The sequence below is a fragment of the Bombina bombina genome, chromosome 6 (genome assembly GCF_027579735.1).
Source record: "Bombina bombina isolate aBomBom1 chromosome 6, aBomBom1.pri, whole genome shotgun sequence".
NCBI classification, from domain to species: Eukaryota; Metazoa; Chordata; class Amphibia; order Anura; family Bombinatoridae; genus Bombina; species Bombina bombina.
In genome coordinates this window covers 1,002,272,225-1,002,293,452 of record NC_069504.1, presented here as the reverse complement: position 1 = coordinate 1,002,293,452, position 21,228 = coordinate 1,002,272,225, and the positions used below count along the sequence as shown (strand labels likewise).

Genomic DNA, 21,228 nt, shown 5'->3' with positions numbered 1-21,228 from the left:
ACCTCCTTCCTCAGCGGCAGAACCCAGAAAGTCAGACTCCCACCCTTCTCCTCCAATCCCACAGCAATCAGCTGTGGCGTACCCCAAGGCTCTTCTCTTAGCCCCACCCTCTTCAACATCTACATGGCCCCCCTCGCCGCCATCGTCTGACAACACAACCTCAACATCGTCTCCTACGCCGACGATACCCAGTTAATCATCTCACTCACCCGAGACCCCGCCACCGCCACGAAAAATGTCCACGAAGGACTTACAGCAATCGCCACCTGGATGAACAACAACCGTCTCAAACTCAACACTGACAAGACAAAAATCCTCCTCCTCGGACCCACCAAATCTGCATGGGATGACTCCTGGTGGCCCACAGCCCTCGGACACCCTCCAACTCCAACACACCACGCACAAAATCTAGGCGTTATCCTCGACTCCTAACTTTCCATGGACCGCCAAGTCAACGCCGTCTCTTCAACTTGTTTTCACATACTCCACCTACTGCGAAAAATCTTCAAGTGGATCCCCATTGAAACTAGAAAATCTGTCACCCACGCCCTCGTCAGTAGTCGACTGGACTACGGCAATGCACTCTACGCCGGGTCCACTATCAAGCTCCAGAAACAACTCCAACGCATCCAGAACACCTCGGCCAGACTCATACTCGACATCCCTCGCCAAAACCACATCACCGAACACCTAAGGAACCTACACTGGCTCCCCGTCAACAAGATAATCACCTTCAAGCTCCTAACCCATGCATTCAAGGCCCTCCACAACATCGGTCCTGAATACATCAACCACCGTGTCAATTTCTACACCCCCTCCAGACAACTCCGCTCTGCCGACCAAGCATTCGCAGTCATCCACCGCATCAAGAAAAAAACAGCTGGAGGAAAATCCTTCTCCTATATGGCAACAAGGTCATGGAACTCCCTCCCGCTGCACCTCAGACAATCCACCTCCCTTACAAACTTCAGGAAAGACCTCAAGACCTGGCTCTTCGACTGAATCGTCTTCCCTTAGCCCCCCTCTCCCCCCCCCCATAGCGCCTTGAGACCCTCACGGGTGATTAGTTTGCGCTTTACAAGTACCCAATAGATAGATAGATAGATAGATAGATAGATAGATAGCTATATTGTAGCTAGCTTAGGATTTATTTTACAGGCATTTAGTCTTAAATAGGTATTATTTAAGTAATAATAGTAGGTTTTATTTAGATTTATTTTAATTATATTAAAGTTAGTGGTGTTAGGGTTAGACTTAGGGTTAATATATTTATTTAGTGTTAGTGATGTGGGAGGCCAGAGGTTTAGGGGTTAATAACTTTAGTATAGTGGCGGCGACATTGGGGGCAGCAGATTTGGGTTAATAATATTTAACTAGTGTTTACTATGCAGGAGTGCGGCGGTTTAGGGGTTAATATGTTTATTATAGTGGCGGCGATGTCCGGAGCAGCAGATTAAGGGTTAATAAATTTATTTTAGTGTATGCGATGCGGGAGGGCCTTGGTTTAGGGGGTTAATAGGTAGTTTATGGGTGTTAGTATACTTTGTAGCAGTTTAGTTATGAGTTTTATATTACAGCTTTGTAGCGTAAAACCCGTAACTACTGACTTTCAGTTTACGGTGTGGATCTTGTAGTTATGGAATGTACCGCTCACTTTTTGGCCGGACAGGCAAACTCGTAATACCGGCGCTGTGGAAGTCCCATTGAAAAAGGACTTTTTAAAAAGTGTGGTAGTTACATTGCGTGATGGCCATAAAAGTGTGCGGTACAGCTGTACCTACAAGACTCGTAATAGCAGTGGTAGTGAAAAAGAGCCATAACGCTGCTTTTTCACTCATAACGCAAAACTCGTAATCTAGCCAATAGTATTTCCAACCATTTTCGTATTAAACACAATTGAGACATATCGGGTCTTAAGATTAGGATCCTAGATCAAGTAGGACCACATGGAAGTAGAAGGTTATTGCGCTTGAGGAAATGTGAGACTAAATGAATCCATAAGTTGGACAGTCTACACCCCAGAGGCCTCAATATTGACCTAGATATACAAACATTCATGAATTGAGTGCGGTAATAATTCTGACATGAAATCATGATGTTACAATTTGCAGTATAAACAAAATTTGCTAGGGGTACATATTAGACAAACATATATGCTGTAATAGATACTATTGTTTGCAATGTACTCTTATCATTATATTTTTGTTAGCAAAATAACGAAATATATACTTTTGTTTTCTGTCTTGCCATCAGTGAATAGGTTTTTAATAGGGATAGATACAGTTGGATAAGGAGAATCATGACAGGTATTTAAATTCTATAAATATGCACGGGTATATAAAGAGAGCAGAGTCATATCCCAATGACTAACATTAGTTCTCACCACATAACATTATTTTATTTTTATATATACATTATATTTAACATGTATATTTGTGCTAAAAATTGTTGAGTTATAAATATTATTAGTTTTACGAATTGTAATTATCACCCAACACTAATATGGCCACCAGTAAGCCAACCAAAGTGTTATTTACATCATGATGTCATCAGTGAAGCAAACAAGGGCGGGTTACCAGAATTGGTTTACATAGCGTCCTAATATCCTTAGGCTCCAGCCCGCTTTAGTTTGTTAACCCTTGAGAAAGTCCACCTGCAAGTGGATGAAATGCGTAGGGTAGGTGGAGCCAAAGGAAGGTGTGTACGAGGACATCTGTAGTGGTGACGGTCCTGCAAAATGATAATACCTTTTCAGTGCATCCAGAAGCCACAGGTCAGCAGACAGGAGAATAGGCTGTCAAGGGAGGACTGTATGGTGGTAATCTACATGAGAGGCTATTTTATACTTTTAATCTTGTAAGTGCAATATAGTCTGTCTGTGCAATATTAATAAAACAGCGCTGTGAATCGTAGTTGTGCTCTGTTGTTTTTTTCTATTGATTCAGAATTTATACTTACCTATACATTTATATATTTCGGAGTGAGGAGAGCCCAAGGGACCTGCCCTGTTTCTTGTAGATCAAAAGGTGACAGGTTTTTTTTTGCACTTCTTAAAGGGACAGTCTACTCCAGAATCTTTATTGTGTAAAAAGATAGATAATCCCTTTATTACTTATTCCCCGGTTTTGCATAACCAACACGGTTATATTATTATACTTTTTACCTCTGTGATTACCTTCTATCTAAGCCTCTGCAGACTGCCCCCTTATTTCAGTTATTTTGACAGACTTGCATTTTAGCCAATCAGTGACCTATCATAAGTAACTTCACAGACGTGAGCACAAGCTTATCTATGTGGCACACATGAACTAACACCCTCTAGCTGTGAAAATGGTCAAATGTATTCAGAAAAGAGGCGGCCTTCACCGAAATGCTTGGTAAAAAAATGATGCAGGCTTTAGTTGTGGGGGTGCAAAATGTGCAATTAGATGGTAAGTTGGTAACTGGTGTTCTTACCCTCACTCTCTTTTATGTGTAATTAAAGAGATGCATTGTTAAAAAAAAAAAGGTTTAGTGTCCCTTTTAATCATGTTGTTGTCTTATAAACTTTACCTTGCAAACAGTAGGTTCAGAATGTGGCAGTTTGCTTCATTACATTATGTAGTTATGGGGTGACCACGACACAATGATTTGAGAGGGGCTTGAACTAAGCATAGAGGAGGGTAGCTTTGTGCTGCTGTGACCTCTGCATGTTTTATATCAGTACTGAAGAGCTCGGTGACTTTAAAACGTGGCACTCTCCATAGGATGCCACCTTATCCCACGTTTCAGTTCGTGAAATTTTTGCCCTACTCAATAGCTGATGTAGATCACTGAAATGTCAAACATTTCTGTTCCGTTGTTCTTCTTTCCACTTTTCTTACCCATTTTATGTCTTGATTACACAAACTGGCATTCTGAAACTGTGGTCCAACTAAAGTTCACCACAGAACATCCAGTAAATACTCTGCTCCCTACCAAACTGCCTTTGGCTGCCCAGCAATGATCAAGAACTAAACAGATTCTCACCCCTGGCACCCAGTCATGCCCCTGCCATGACTGAATTTCTTGCCATTGTGGCACCAGCTCCCATGTCTCCTGATACAGGGTTGATTCAATAAATTATTTGGAGGCATGCAACTGTTTGTTAAAATGCTATTTACTACTGTGTTCATTAAAGGGACATGATACTCAAATGTTAAAGCACTTGAAATGGATGCAGCATAGCTGTAAAAAGCTGTCTAGAAAATATCACCTAAGCATCTCTAGGTAAAAAAGGAAGATATCTAAAATGTCTTAAGTATTCACACCCCACTGCAAGAGACTTTAAGCAGACAGTAAGGATGCTTGTCCCAGGACAAGCTAGGGACTGTGCATCTGTCTGGGGGGAAGCCGTGATTGGAGAGACGGTTTTGTCATTGATGACGAAGTACAGAAGAGTTGCAGGCGTGGGATCAGCAATCCAGTGTTTCAGGAGAAGAAGGTAAGTATTTGTAAAATCTGGTGCAATGTAAACTTTAATGAATAAAAGTGCCCCTGTTTTTAATAGTTTTTTAAAAAACGGGCACTTTATCATGAAAGTTTACATTCACTTTAAAGTGAAAGTCAACCATAGCGTTTTTGAAATGCTAGGGTTGACTGTTGAAACAAATAAAGGGCACTTTCATTCATAAAGTATAAGATACTTCATGCAGAAAGCTCCTTTATTTGTTTCAACCGTTCGCCGTTCTTAGCTACTACAGAAGCCCATGGCAAAAAAAAAATATTTTGCTAAGAGGTGACATTTTCATCTCTTAGCAAATAGCCGTGTGGTAAAATCTGGCTCCCATGGGCGCCAAACCGGATTTACCGCATGGCTATTGGCTAAGAGGTGAAAACGTCACCTCTTAGCAAAAACAATTTTTGACCGTTTCAGCGGTGAACGGTTGAAACGAATAAAGGCACTTTCTGCATGAAGTATCTTATACTTGATGAATGAAAGTGACCTTTATTTGTTTCAACCGTTCGCCGTTCTTAGCTGCTACAGCAGCCCACGCAAAGAAAAAATATTTTGCTAAGAGGTGACGTTTTCACCTCTTAGCAAATAGCCGTGTGGTAAATCCGACTCCCATGGGCGCCAAACCAGATTTACCGCATAGCTATTGGCTAAGAGGTGAAAACGTCACCTCTTAGCAAAATATTTTTTTTGGCCGTGGGCTGCCGTAGCAGCTAAAAACAGCAAACGGTTGAAACGAATAAAGGCACTTTCTGCATGAGGTATCTTATACTTTATGAATGAAAGTGCCCTTTATTTGTTTCAACCGTCAACCCTAGCGCTTCAAAAACGCTATGGTTGCCTTTCACTTTAAGCAAAATTGATAATATTAGTAATTTTGAAAACTGTATGCTCCATTTGAATCATGAAAGAAGAAACATGATATATAAATAAATCTAATATACTACAATATTATTATAGCAAACATAAAATAAAATGCACAAATAGTATAAATATATATATATACATACATACAGTATATATATAAATATATATATATACATACATACAGTATATATATAAATATATATATATATATACACATACATACAGTATATATATAAATATATATATATGAAAATATATTATTTTTAAAAACCACTAGATTTCATTTAAACAAAATTTTAATTATCAGCTCTCTATAGTTTTAACTGATTTTTTGTTCTGGGCAATACAGTTGTGTTTATAGTCATATGACATAAAGAACTGAGATTGGTAAACATGTTGTGTTCCAGTTATGCCAGCTACCAGACGGTTTTTACAAGCACATATATTGCTGCAGCACATTACATATTTTGCTGCAGCCTACAAGCTCTGTATTCAGCAGCTGCACACATTGCAGTAATAAAAATGACACGTTTCCTTTAGAGTTAACTTGTGCATAATGATTGCTGTATATGTAATCATATTGCGTGTAAATAAACATAGACCTGATGTTTCGTTCGAGAGACCTAAGAAAACACTGTCTGCTTCACCCCCTCCTCATTGTCACCACGTTATGAAACCTGGGACTCGGGAGCCAGAGGCTGTTTCACAACAAGGGCGGGGAGTATATCGGCAGCCAACAGGAAAGCGGAATGAGGGCACACGTGACCGTGCACTTTATGTAATTTTGTTTCACATGTTATGTCAGACTTGTTTCTTCCGTCCCCCTTTTATGTTCATAATATATTGTTCAGCTACGGTCACGTACACAAGACAAGGAATGCAGAGAGCTCCGCAATGTCTAGCAATGCAAACCCAAGTGAACTGATCATAACCAAGCAAATGCCCAGCCTATTGGGTTGTGATCAGCTGTTTTTTTTTTTGCTTGCGATGCCAGGACTGGTTCTTTTAAATCAGAAGGAATTATTTTGTGTCAGCTGTTGATGTGACAAAAATGCATAGCCAGCATTTTTCTTATTTTATGCATTTTAAGAATTCATCTCAATTAGAGGTCTCCAGCTAGGACCAATAATATTGCAACACTGATCTATTCTTTCTACATTTTGGTATAGCCCTATTCATTTGTTATCATTATGGATCTCTTTTTGTGTCCATCAAGTGAGCATCTGCTCTGGGACCCTGTAACTCTGCATTGTGGACACTCATTTTGCAAAATCTGTTTGCAAAGACCAATGGCAGAGAGATGTAAGGTTTGTAAACAAAGGCTGCAGGTCAAGGATGCCAAGGACTTCAGGTGTAATACCCTTTTATCTAACTTGCTGGATAAGTGCCTGGAGACAAAGACCAAAATGAAACTCATCACAAGGGACTTGGAAGATCTTATGTCACATCAGGAGTATGAGGAGGCGTTAAAATTAACTTGTAAAGGGATTGTAATTGGTAAGAAATTGGATTTGCAGGTATTTGATTGGATGTGCACATTTATACTCAAATGTCCTGTATAAAATCCAACAGGTATCTCCTGTGCTAATAAATTATACCATGGTTAGGTTCTGTCCATTAGAAAACAAATGAATTGGCTAAAGTCCATCATTTTTTTATTTATTTTTTGCATTTTACTAAACTGTAATTCTACTTAAACATTCCAGTTATATTTAACAGAAAACAACAAACTTTGTAACATAGTTTATTTATTTGTCCCACACTTCCTGTAATTAAACTCTAACAATGTGATTTTCCTAAGGCTCCAGTGATGCTGAGCTTATCCTGCAAGTTTCAGAATGCTGATCATGCAACATTTTCAAACTCTTTGGGGTGGATCACAAATTCACAATCCTTTAGAAAACCTTTATGTTTTTCAACAGAAAATCACTTTTTAAGTTTATGGCAGTTTTTGTTGATAAATCGTTTGATCCCTATTTCTAAAGAATTGTGATTAATCCCATTGTTTAATAATTACATGGTTCATTTGTCTATGCAGAGGAGATAAGATAAGCAAGATTAAGAGAGTTTGTAGGGGCTATGGCCTTGGAATGAAAATCAATTTCTATCAAATGACAGTTTTAAATGCCTTAAGAATGCTTTTTATATTGAGGTATTTGGCACAGCAATGCTTATTTTAGTGTCCCCTTAAGTCATCAAGCATTTATGCCTTGTGGCACCCATTATTTTTTTTTAATTCTGTTGACACTTCAGAGTGTCTTCTACAATACAAGTAATTGGAAATCCCAAAAGCAATATTGTGGTTGCGGGATTATTGTAGATGTAATGTCGCTATTGCCAGAATGTGGCTGTGTAGCAATGTTGCTACTGCCATTAGTGCCAGAGGACTTAAACGTATTTGACCTTTAGGAAGCTATAGAATGTTGCTACAATTTGCAAACATCCCAAGCCCTCCAGAGGTTACCTAACCTCAAGCCTTGACACTATGTTTAAAGGGACGGTCTACTCCAAAATTGTTATTGTTTAAAAAGATAGATAACGCCTTTACCCTCCATTCCCCAGCTTTGCACAACCAACATTGTTTTATTAATATACTTTATAACGTTTAAACCTCTAATTAGATTGAGACGGTAAATTGAGTGATTTCAGAATCCACAAAATTTCTGCCCACAACTTTCTAGATGCAACATTTTAGTCTGTAATCGTGTGTCTGCTTCATTCTCTTGGTATCCTTACTTGAAGGAGCAGCAGTGTTCTACTGGAAGCTAACTGAACACATCGGTAAGGCAATCACAATAGGCATGTATGTACAGCCATCAATCAGCAGCTAGTACCCAGCTCCTGAGCCTACCTAGGCATGCTTTTCAAAAAAGGATACCAAGAGAATTAAGCAAATTAGATAATAGAAGTAAATTGGAAAGCTATTTAAAATAGTATGATCTATATGAATCATTGGAAGAAAATTTTGGGGTTTTATGTCCCTTTATTAAACCCTAGATAATTGCTAGGCAGAAAAATGTATTGGAAAAAAATGATTAGCCTGAGAATAATATGTAGATTTATTTTTAAATGCATTAGTTGATTAAATATGGAAAAAACTAAATGTAAAGTTTTAGTGTTCATAATGCAATGGGTACTGCCATGTTGTAACCTAGGTTTCTTTCTCTGCTGTTGCTAATTAGGGACAGTTATAAATGATTCACTAGAGTGTCCAACCAATGACTGTGAAATAAAGCATTGATAAATCTGGTGCTGCATTTCCACTTTAAACAAGAATTGAACAAGAAGTTCACAGGGTTTTTATAATTAAATGACAGGAAAGGGGGGCAAAATAAATAAGAGTATATTGCAATGTTTTTTTACTTCATATAATTTAACTTTTTAGTACGATCTCAAATAGCCAGATGGTCAAAAACTCGCCAGCATGGTGAGATATCAGACACATTTTTGGGGGGGCTATTTTGAGCATTGAATTAAAATTAAATGTTTCTTACATAATTCAGATAGAGAAATCCATGTAAATAACTTAAACTTAAAGGGACATGAAAGCCAAAATGTCTCTTTCATGATGCAGACAGAGAATACAATTTTTAAAAAGTTTCCAATTTACTTCTATTATCAAATTTGCTTCATTCTCATGTTATTCTTTGTTGAAGAGATGTATAGACAGGTAGTGTTCCCATGTCTAGAGCACTACCTTACAGGAAGTAGTGCTGCCATCTAGTGCTCTTGCGGTTGTATAACATTGTTGCAAAACTGCTCACATATAGTGCTGCAGGCACGTGCACACTCCTGAACTTACCTTCTTACTTTTTAACAAAGAATAACAAGAAAACTAAGAAAATGTGATAATAGAAGTAAATTGGAAAAAAAATGTTGTGTCTCTTTAACACATTTACTTCTATTATCAAGCTTGCTTAATTCTCTTGGTATCCTTTGTTTAGGAAGCAGCAACACACTAGTAGTCACCAGTTAGCAGCTAGCTCCCAGTAGTGCATTGCTGCTTCTGAGCTTTCCTCTGCATATTTTTTATCAAAGGATGCCAAGAGAACAGATAATAAATGTAAACAGAAAATGAATTTTAAAAAGCATATTCTATCTCAGTGAGGGCTAACCCTAAATGTTTTCTAACTACATTTCCCATGTTGCTTAGGCACTCAAGTTGAGCATCATGGGGAATGTAGTTCTGAAACATAAGGGGGGGGGGCAAGGTTAGCCCTCACTGCTCTATCTGAATTACATAAGTTTAATTTTGCCTTTACTTTCCCTTTTAAACCTTTTTTTTTCTTCATTGATTTTCTCAGTCATCGCCTTCAGTTTTTTCTAGGTTTACAGCATTATGACAGACAAGTGTAATAAAGTTATGTAACATTACATTTGCTGCAATACAAGCAAGTTTTTTTTCTTCTGTATATGAGCAGAGATTGTTTGCCTTTTTTATTTCCATTATTAATTTGTAAAATAATGTAAATGTATTTTTTTTTAAGTGCTCTGCATTTTCTTTAGATATGTAATAAACTTCTAGAACAAAAATAGCAAAAACCCTTCTGTCCTCACTTTTTCATGCACAAACAGCCAAAATCAAAATGACAGTAAAATAATATAATTATGTGATAGTTATTTTGCTATTGAAAAGTTAGTTATTCAATACATGTTTTATAGGCTGCATTCGAACTTTATTAATAGAGTGGGCTCATCTGTCTAATAGATAATAATAGCATATAATATTTATTTTACAGCACCGAATGATGTTACCCTGAGAATTCTTCGCTCTGAAATTTATTGTGCTTTAAAGCAGTACCCAGAGGCACTGAGGGAAGCAGAAGTGATATGTACCGTGCAGCCACGTAATCCAGTGGTAAGTACATTCATTCAGTACTGAAGAGCTTGGTGACTTTAAAACGTGGCACTCTCCATAGGATGCCAATTTATGTCACGTTTCAGTTTGTGAAATGTTTGCCCTACTCAATAGCTGATGTAGATCACTGAAATGTCAAACATTTCTGTTCCGTTGTTCTCACCCCTGGCACCCAGTCATGCCCCTGCCATGACTGAATTTCTTGCCATTGTGGCACCAGCTCCCATGTCTCCTGATACAGGGTTGATTCAATAAATGGTTTGGAGGCATGTAACTGTTTGTTAAAATGCTATTTACTACTGTGTTCATTAAAGGGACATGATACTCAAATGTTTAAACACTTGAAATGTATGCAGCATAGCTGTAAAAAGCTGACTAGAAAATATCACCTAAGCATCTCTAGGTAAAAAAGGAAGATATCTCAAATTTCTTGAGTATTTATACCCCACTGCAAAGAGACTTTAAGCAGCCAGTAAGCATGCTGGCTAGGGACAAGCTAGGGACTGTGCATCTGTCATGTCCAGGCACAGTTATGTTATTTTACTATTCAGTTTAATAAGTTAGGAGAAAAGTAAGGGGAGTAGGCTGTTTCTAAAGACTAGGCTGGGCCCTTAAGCTGGACACAGCTGAACCTGTTTTAAGGACTGAAAATGCAGACCCTTAAAATATATATATAGAAAAAACTATAAGAAAAAGAGAGAATTGTAGATATCAAATAAATAGCTACACAAAGGACAGGGATATCAGCATTTTCATTTTAATAGGTTAAATAACCTTTACATGTAACCCAAAAGTAGGGAAAATACAAAGCGGTGCAGCACAACTCCTGCAAGCCTGCATCAGACAGAGACCCTGATTCTGGCTTTCACAGGAATCACTGTTAAATTGCTCAGAGAAATACAGGTCACACAGTCCTAGGACATCAAAGCCGCAACATACATTCATACAATCAATTACTGGCTTGGATTAACAAACAACACCTCTAACAGGGGATGGCAGTGCAGTGCCTGCACTAATCAGCCAACATGTTAATCATTGAGGACCTATGTTTGTCAAAACAGGTGTTAGCCACAATAATACAAACAAGAAGGTATATATGTATATTGTAAACACATATGCATGCAGTGTTAAGTACATAAATAAATCTGACTTTAGAGAGGTGAATTGAAACCTAGTAGGAAGCCAAGCAACACCTATTTCAGAGGGCACCCCTAACATATAGAAAGGATACGGTGTCATGAAATTATTGTAGGATCTATGCCTGGTCTTCCTAATATCAAGGTGACAATACCACTAGAAAGATTGACAAATATAATTAAATGTCAGAATTATATGCAAGGAAACAAAGGGCAAATGATATGTCCATATAACATATTAAATCACATGGCATGGCAAGTGGTTGTATGTATGTCATCCGAACGTATGGTATAATTTTCACACACTGTCCAGAGTTCAAACGCCATATATTTACTCTCTCAGAGGGGTGAAATTCCTTCCCTCAATCGAAGTACCGGCATAATTAATCTTGGAGCCTTCCTTCCGAGCAAAGAGAAACAGCAATCATGTATCCATACTGCTCACATTAGTTGCCAAAAGTTTCCATTAGATTGCGGACTTTGTTTGTTCCAGGGCAGAGCGGCCCACTCCGTGCACGTCACTGCCAACGCGCGTTTCACCCCCACGTGACCACTGCGTCAAGGGGTTTCCTCAGGGCAAACGAATAGGGATCATAGGCCATGCTTGATATTTATCATTTGTAATCCACATTGATTGGGTAAGCACTTTTACATTGCAGCCAATGTGTTAGCCGCAAGCCTTTTATACGAGGAAAGGTGAAAATATATACAGAAAAAAAAAAAAAAAAAAATAAAATAACACACTCACTTAATTATACTGTGTATTAAAAAACCATGCATACAGATTGCATAATATATACATCTTATAGCGGCGATAATATAGCTGCCGAAAATAGTCCATATTTCAAAGGGAAGATGTATAATTATACAAGGTGCATAATAAGTGATTATCCTAATTTTAGCCAAAGGTATTAGAAAAAGATTTTTTATTTTAAATACATTATCATTATGAATATAGAATGGGGCTAAAAAAAGAGACCCAGACATATAAACATGTTTTTCTCTCTCGCCTCTTCAAATAGCTGTATTAGAACACAGCTTGAATAAGGCCAATAGATAAATTAAACAGAAACACACACACTCTTGCATGAATAGCCTCTAAACAGATAATCCATAGATAAAAAGTAAAGAGATTTTTCCTCAAAATATTTATTTACATCTCTCTAATAAAGTAGTAAGGGTAAGGTAAATAACACAAACATTTACAAGAACGTAGCAAAGTCGAATTTCTCGTTAAGACCCCTTGGGGCCAATGTTTGTAATTTATACATCCAAGCTGTTTCCTTTTTGAGGAGTATTTTGTCAATGTCTCCTCCTCTACCAAACAAAGAACAAGTCTCTATACCAGTAACTTTTAGATCAGTTACATTCGAATTGTGGTGTAGCAAAAAATGCAATGCTACCCCACTTTTTATGTCACCATCTTTTGTTGCTTTTATATCATCTCTGTGCTCGGACACTCTGTCTTTCAGCATGCATCTAGTTTTGCCAATGTAAAACATCAGACAACTGCAAGAAATAAGACAAATCACATTTTCTGTTTTGCAGTTGATAAACTGTTTGATAGGAAAAACAGTACCTCCAATTGAGAAAGATTTTGAACGTACAATGTATCTACAATAGACACAGTGTCCACATTGAAAACATCCTTTAACTTTTCTATGTTCACCCAACCAATCTTTAGAACTTGGGCTTTTTACTTAGAAACTTTTGACAAGCTTGTCTTTTAGATTTGGAGCTCGTCGAGCAACCAAAGAGGGTTGGACCCCCACAAGCTTTGAGACAGCCTCATCTGCTTGTAGGAATTGCCATTTTACATTCAGTATATGTCGTATCATCTCCCAATGACAGTTATATTCTGTAACAAAACAAATTGTTTGGTCACTTTGCTTGTCCCTAGTCTGATAGAGCAGGTCATCTCTGTTTGCTTTTCTTGCTCTATTTCTAGAAAATCTCAAATTACGTTTTGAGTAACCTCTCTTTTCAAACCTGCTGAACATTTCTCCAGCATGCTGATCATACTTATTTAGACTTGAGCAATTTCTCCTTAAGCGGAGAAACTGCCCAACCGGAATGCCTCTAATTAGAGACTTAGGATGATGACTCAAGGCTTCCAAAATGTTATTGGTGGCTGTCTCTTTACGGTATATTTCTGTAGCCAGCACTGTTCCTTCTTTTTTGATTTTTACATCCAAAAAGGTTAATTCACTAGTGCTGTAGTCGAAAGTCAAAAGAATGTTAAACTCATTGACATTGAGTATCTTAACAAAGTTTTTCAGGGACTCTTCAGTGCCTCTCCAAAGGAGAAATACGTCGTCCACATACCGAAGCCAAATTAGGACATGTTCATCTAACCAATCTTGCAGTTCACCAAAGACCACCTGGCTTTCCCATAGGCCAAGGTGAAGACAGGCATAAGATGGGGCACAAGTGGCCCCCATTGCTGTTCCCCTTATCTTTTTCGTAGAATTTTTGGTCAAAAAGGAAGACATTGTTTGTTAAGATAAATTGTAACAACTTAAGGACAAACTCAGTATGTTTACTGAAGGCAGGACCTCTACTTTGGAGGAAGTATCTTACCGCTCTTAATCCAGTCCAATTGTTTGTAAGGGAAGTCGAAAAAGAGATAAATAAAATCTCTATTGACAAAATCTCTAATGACAACCTAAGAAAAGATGAAAGAATGGCATTGTTTGATCTAACAAATCAAAAAGGTCTAATCATTAAGCAGCGGATAAGGGGGGCAACCTGGTGATTATGGATGAGACAAAATATGTTAATGAAGTAAAACGACAACTTCGTAACAAAGATCAGTATCTCCAGTTACCAGGTTGCCCCATTGAATCTATACAGGCTGATTTATTACACCTGCTTAATGATGCTAGAAAAGATGGCATCATCAACAAGAAGGAATGTAATTATCTTTATGCAAAGTTTCCCAGAGTTCCGGTTTTCTACTGTATCCCTAAGCTCCATAAGAACTTAAGAGACCCTCCGGGTCGTCCCATAATCTCAGGGATTGGAAGCATTACAGAGAACCTGGGAAACTATGTGGATAAATTCTTGCAACCGTTTCTTACATCCCTCACGTCCTACGTGAAGGATACTAATGACCTGCTTAGAAAGATTGATGGTCTGGCAATAGAACAAGACACGCTTCTTGTGTCATTAGATGTTGAAGGACTCTATTCATCCATACCCCATGAGGTTGGATTAAGAGCGGTAAGATACTTCCTCCAAAGTAGAGGTCCTGCCTTCAGTTAACATACTGAGTTTGTCCTTAAGTTGTTACAATTTATCTTAGCAAACAATGTCTTCCTTTTTTACCAAAAATTCTACAAACAGATAAGGGGAACAGCAATGGGGGCCACTTGTGCCCCATCTTATGCCTGTCTTCACCTTGGCCTATGGGAAAGCCAGGTGGTCTTTGGTGAACTGCAAGATTGGTTAGATGAACATGTCCTAATTTGGCTTCGGTATGTGGACGACGTATTTCTCCTTTGGAGAGGCACTGAAGAGTCCCTGAAAAACTTTGTTAAGATACTCAATGTCAATGAGTTTAACATTCTTTTGACTTTCGACTACAGCACTAGTGAATTAACCTTTTTGGATGTAAAAATCAAAAAAGAAGGAACAGTGCTGGCTACAGAAATATACAGTAAAGAGACAGCCACCAATAACATTTTGGAAGTCTTGAGTCATCATCCTAAGTCTCTAATTAGAGGCATTCAGGTTGGGCAGTTTCTCCGCTTAAGGAGAAATTGCTCAAGTCTAAATAAGTATGATCAGCATGCTGGAGAAATGTTCAGCAGGTTTGAAAAGAGAGGTTACTCAAAACGTAATTTGAGATTTTCTAGAAATAGAGCAAGAAAAGCAAACAGAGATGACCTGCTCTATCAGACTAGGGACAAGCAAAGTGACCAAACAATTTGTTTTGTTACAGAATATAACTGTCATTGGGAGATGATACGACATATACTGAATGTAAAATGGCAATTCCTACAAGCAGATGAGGCTGTCTCAAAGCTTGTGGGGGTCCAACCCTCTTTGGTTGCTCGACGAGCTCCAAATCTAAAAGACAAGCTTGTCAAAAGTTTCTAAGTAAAAAGCCCAAGTTCTAAAGATTGGTTGGGTGAACATAGAAAAGTTAAAGGATGTTTTCAATGTGGACACTGTGTCTATTGTAGATACATTGTACGTTCAAAATCTTTCTTAACTGGAGGTACTGTTTTTCCTATCAAACAGTTTATCAACTGCAAAACAGAAAATGTGATTTATCTTATTTCTTGCAGTTGTCCGATGTTTTACATTGGCAAAACTAGACGCATGCTGAAAGACAGAGTGTCCGAGCACAAAGATGATATAAAAGCAACAAAAGATGGTGACATAAAAAGTGGGGTAGCATTGCATTTTTTGCTACACCACAATTTGAATGTAACTGATCTAAAAGTTACTGGTATAGAGACTTGTTCTTTGTTTGGTAGAGGAGGAGACATTGACAAAATACTCCTCAAAAAGGAAACAGCTTGGATGTATAAATTACAAACATTGGCCCCAAGGGGTCTTAACGAGAAATTCGACTTTGCTACGTTCTTGTAAATGTTTGTGTTATTTACCTTACCCTTACTACTTTATTAGAGAGATGTAAATAAATATTTTGAGGAAAAATCTCTTTACTTTTTATCTATGGATGATCTGTTTAGAGGCTATTCATGCAAGAGTGTGTGTGTGTTCCTGTTTAATTTATCTATTGGCCTTATTCAAGCTGTGTTCTAATACAGCTATTTGAAGAGGCGAGAGAGAAAAACATATGTTTATATGTCTGGGTCTCTTTTATTAGCCCCATTCTATATTCATAATGATAATGTATTTAAAATAAAAAATCTTTTTCTAATACCTTTGGCTAAAATCAGGTTAATCACTTATTATGCACCTTGTATAATTATACATCTTCCCTTTGAAATATGGACTATTTTCGGCAGCTATATTATCGCCGCTATAAGATGTATATATTATGCAATCTCTATGCATGGTTTTTTAATACACAGTATAATTAAGTGAGTGTGTTATTTTATTTATTTATTTTTTTCTGTATATATTTTCACCTTTCCTCGTATAAAAGGCTTGCGGCTAACACATTGGCTGCAATGTAAAAGTGCTTACCCAATCAATGTGGATTACAAATGATAAATATCAAGCATGGCCTATGATCCCTATTCGTTTGCCCTGAGGAAACCCCTTGACGCAGTGGTCACGTGGGGGTGAAACGCGCGTCGGCAGTGACGTGCACGGAGTGGGCCGCTCTGCCCTGGAACAAACAAAGTCCGTAATCTAATGGAAACTTTTGGCAACTAAGCTGAGCAGTATGGATACATGATTGCTGTTTCTCTTTGCTCGGAAGGAAGGCTCCAAGATTAATTAGGCCGGTACTTCGATTGAGGGAAGGAATTTCACCCCTCTGAGAGAGTAAATATATGGCGTTTGAACTCTGGACAGTGTGTGAAAATTATACCATACGTTCGGATGACATACATACAACCACTCGCCATGCCATGTGATTTAATATGTTATATGGACATATCATTTGCCCTTTGTTTCCTTGCATATAATTCTGACATTTAATTATATTTGTCAATCTTTCTAGTGGTATTGTCACCTTGATATTAGGAAGACCAGGCATAGATCCTAACAATAATTTCATGACACGGTATCCTTTCTATATGTTAGGGGTGCCCTCTGAAATAGGTGTTGCTTGGCTTCCTACTAGGTTTCAATTCACCTCTCTAAAGTCAGATTTATTTATGTACTTAATACTACATGCATATGTGTTTACAATATACATATATACCTTCTTGTTCGTATTATTGTGGCTAACACCTGTTTTGACAAACATAGATCCTCAATGATTAACATGTTGGCTGATTAGTGCAGACACTGCACTGCCATCCCCTGTTAGAGGTGTTGTTTGTTAATCCAAGCCAGTAATTGATTGTATGAATGTATGTTGCGGCATTGATGTCCTAGGACTGTGTGACCTGTATTTCTCTGTGCAATTTAACAGTGATTCCTGTGAAAGCCAGAATCAGGGTCTCTGTCTGATGCAGGCTTGCAGGAGTTGTGCTGCACCGCTTTGTATTTTCCCTACTTTTGGGTTACATGTAAAGGTTATTTAACCTATTAAAATGAAAATGCTGATATCCCTGTCCTTTGTGTAGCTATTTATTTGATATCTACAATTCTCTCTTTTTCTTATAGTTTTTTCAGTTTAATAAGTTCTATGAAATCTCATGAGATTTCAGTGAAATCTCATGAGATCACAGCAAAGGCAAAGCATTACCTTAGCTCTGCTGATGCTGATTGGCTTTTTTCCCCCAACTTGCAACTGGACAGCAGCTGAAGAATAACTGTTTACACAGCACTTACTCTGGTGAGCTGAATACTTTTTGAGGTAAAATATCTTCCTTTTTTACATAGAGTTGCTCAGGTGATATTTTCTTGTCAGCTTTTTACAGTTATACTGCATCAGTTTCAAGTGATTTAGCATGAGTATTATATCCCTTTAACCCCTTAACGACCAAGGATGTATAATGTATGTACTACAAAAAACAGTCTTTAATGACCAAGGACGTACCCTGCATGTCCTCAGGGTTTTCAAGCTTTCAGGGTATTTTAGTGATGCCTCAATATTGAGGCATCCTGCAATACCCTTTTTCAGCCACCGCTGCAGAGATAGCCACTCTGTGGCCCTCTCTGCATAGGCCAGCGATGGTGCCAATCGTTGGTGGCGTGGGAGGGAATAGCAGGGAGGTGGGTTGGTTGGCCCATCGCTGGATGGAGTTCTGGTTAGGCTGGATGATGGGTCCGGGAGCGCACAAAAAAAGCAAAGAACATGTAAACATTGGGTATTTGTAAACTCAGGACAAAATTTAGAAACTATTTAGCATGGGTGTTTTTTGGTGGTTGTAGATCTGCAATAGATTTTGCGGGTCAAAGTTAGAAAAAGTGTGTTTTTTGTTTTGTTTTTTTTCATCATATTTTATATATTTTTTTATAGTAAATTATAAGATACTAGTCCTAAAGCCCGTTCACACGAGCCATTTTTTGCAGTACAGGGGTCACACCCCTTGCTCTCTCTCTCCCCCCTCTCTTTTGCGCTCTCTCCCCCTCTCTTTTGCGCTATCTCCCCCTCTCTTTTGCGCTCTGTCCCCCTCTCTTTTGCGCTCTGTCCCCCTCTCTTTTGCGCTCTCTCCCCCTCTCTTTTGCGCTCTCTCCCCCTCTCTTTTGCGCTCTCTCCCCCTCTCTTTTGCGCTCTCTCCCCCTCTCTTTTGCGCTCTCTACCCCTCTCTTTTGCGCTCTCTCTTGTTCCACCTCTCTTTTGCTCTCTCTCTCCCCCTCTCTTTTGCTCTCTCTCTCCCCCCTCTCTTTTGCGCTCTCTCCCCCTCTCTTTTGCACTCTCTCCCCTCTCTTTTACGCTCTCTCTCGCTCCACCTCTCTTTTGCTCCCTCTCCCCTCTCTTTTGCTCCCTCTCTCCCCCTCTCTTTTGTGCTCTCTCTCCCCCTCTCTTTTGCTCCCTCTCTCCCCCTCTCTTTTGCACTCTCTCCCCCATCCCTTTTACGCTCTCTCTCTCCCCCTCTCTTTTTTGCGTTCTCTCTTTAGCGCTCTCTCTCTCTCTCCCCCCCTCTTTTGCGCGTTCTCTCTTTCTCTCCCCCTCTCTTTTGTTCTATCTCTCTCCCCCCTCTCTTTTGCGTTCTCTCTTTTGCACTCTCTTTCTCCCCCTCTTTTACGCTCTCTCCCCCTCCCTTTAACCCCTTAACGACCAAGGATGTGCAGGGTATGTCCTACAAAAAACAGTCTTTAATGACCAAGGACGTACCCTGCATGTCCTCAGGGTTTTCAAGCTTTCAGGGTATTTTAGTGATGCCTCAATATTGAGGCATCCTGCAATACCCTTTTTCAGCCACCGATGCAGAGATAGCCACTCTGTGGCCCTCTCTGCATAGGCCAGCGATGGTGCCGATCGTTGGTGGCGTGGGAGGGATAGCAGGGAGGCGGCCCATCGCTGGATGGAGTTCTGGTTAGGCTGGATGATGGTTCCGGGAGCGCGCGTGGTGGGCGAGAGTGCGCATAAGCCGGAGGGACTGGGACCGCTACACTATGCCAAAGTGTAATGGATGGAGGGAGATGGATTGAATAAATGTTGGGAAAGGGATCTGGGAGGGGGAGGGTTAGAGAAGGGTAGCAAACTTAAGATGGGTAGAGGGGGAGGGTTAGAGAGCTGTTTGGGGGGATCAGGGAGGTTGGGGGCTAAGGGTGGATCCAGCACTGCAGAATAAATTATATATATATATATATATATATATATATATATATATATATATATATAAAATAAACCTTTTAATTTAGTACTGGCAGACTTTCTGCCAGTACTTAAAGTGAAGGAAAAGTTACCTTGACGCTGATCCACAATCCAATTCTTTGTTACAAATAAATAGGAGTTTCATTCATGATTTTTTAAAATATTTATTATAAATACAGTAATCTTGGTTTTAATTCCCCTTTTTCAGCTCCGCAAAATCAACCCGTTTTTTTTTTTTTTTTTTTTTTTTTAATGTCCTGGTCACGTTTTTAGATCAGCCAGTTGAAAATCTCACGTCATCCGCCTGCTTGATGCTATGCTCATGCGCTACAGTCTTCATCTCTGAGAAGAAGCGAGTTCCCGTTTGTTTGCTCTGTTTCGCCGACTATCGCATGCGCATTTGTGATTGCTATGTCATATTTGCACATGCGCATTTAGAATGTTCATTGTGAACATGCTTCTGATATTACGTATAGAGCAGGTGGGACCGCTCTATACGTCACAGCACCTATTATCCGGAAATAGAGGTTGGGAGGAGATATCTTTGAAACGGTAGGGAAATATATAGATATAAATACAAGAAAAATAAAAAAATATATATAAAATAAAGTTAGCGATTAGCTTATTCTATGGTGAAATAATTAATTGATATATTCGAATTTAATAAACTTTACCTTCACTTTAAGATGGTCATGGCGGTGACAATTGTGAGGTGGGGGAGGGAGGAGAGCTGTTTGAGAGTGGTCAGGGAGGGATCAGGGGGTGGGATGTGTCAGGTGGGAGGCTGATCTTTACACTAAAGCTAAAATTAACTCTACAAGCTACATAATTAGATAGAAGCATTTACAACCATTTGTGCCATAGTTGCATAACCTGTTTGTAGATAATTTCAATGATAAACCTAAAGCTTGTGAAATAGATAACAATTTTTTTTATTTGATCGCTTTTGGTGGTGAAATGGTGGCATGAAATATACCAAAATGGGCCTAGATCAATACTTTGGGTTGTCTACTAAAAAAAATATATGTACATGTTGTAGGGTTATTCAGAGATTCCTGACAGATATCAGTGTTACAATGTAACTATCGCTAATTTTGAAAAAAAATGGTTTGGAAATAGCTAAGTGCTACTTGTACTTATTGCCCTATAACTTGCAAAAAAAGCAAAGAACATGTAAACATTGGGTATTTGTAAACTCAGGACAAAATTTAGAAACTATTTAGCATGGGTGTTTTTTGGTGGTTGTAGATCTGAAATAGATTTTGCGGGTCAAAGTTAGAAAAAGTGTGTTTTTTGTTTTTGTTGTTGTTTTTTTTCATCATATTTTATATATTTTTTTATAGTAAATTATAAGGTACTACTAGTCCTAAAGCCCGTTCACACGAGCCATTTTTTGCAGTACAGGGGTCACACCCCTTGCTCTCTCTCTCCCCCCTCTCTTTTGTGCTCTCTCCCCCTCTCTTTTGTGCTCTCTCCCCCTCTCTTTTGCGCTCTCTCTCCCCCTCTCTTTTGCGCTCTCTCTCCCCCTCTCTTTTGC

General features: G+C 38.8%; 1 protein-coding gene across 2 annotated transcripts in view; it reads left to right on the top strand.

Annotated features, from left to right (window-relative positions):
- Positions 1-6,165: 6,165 nt before the first annotated feature.
- LOC128664041 (LON peptidase N-terminal domain and RING finger protein 1) overlaps positions 6,166-21,228 on the top strand; it is a 127,173-nt gene continuing 112,110 nt past the window's right edge. For both annotated transcript variants that reach the window (XM_053718696.1, XM_053718695.1), the window contains exons 1-2: positions 6,166-6,838; positions 10,081-10,199. In XM_053718696.1, the coding sequence (XP_053574671.1) occupies positions 6,532-6,838; positions 10,081-10,199 (426 nt within the window). In that variant the 5' untranslated portion in view covers positions 6,166-6,531. The remainder of the gene's footprint in view (positions 6,839-10,080; positions 10,200-21,228) is intronic.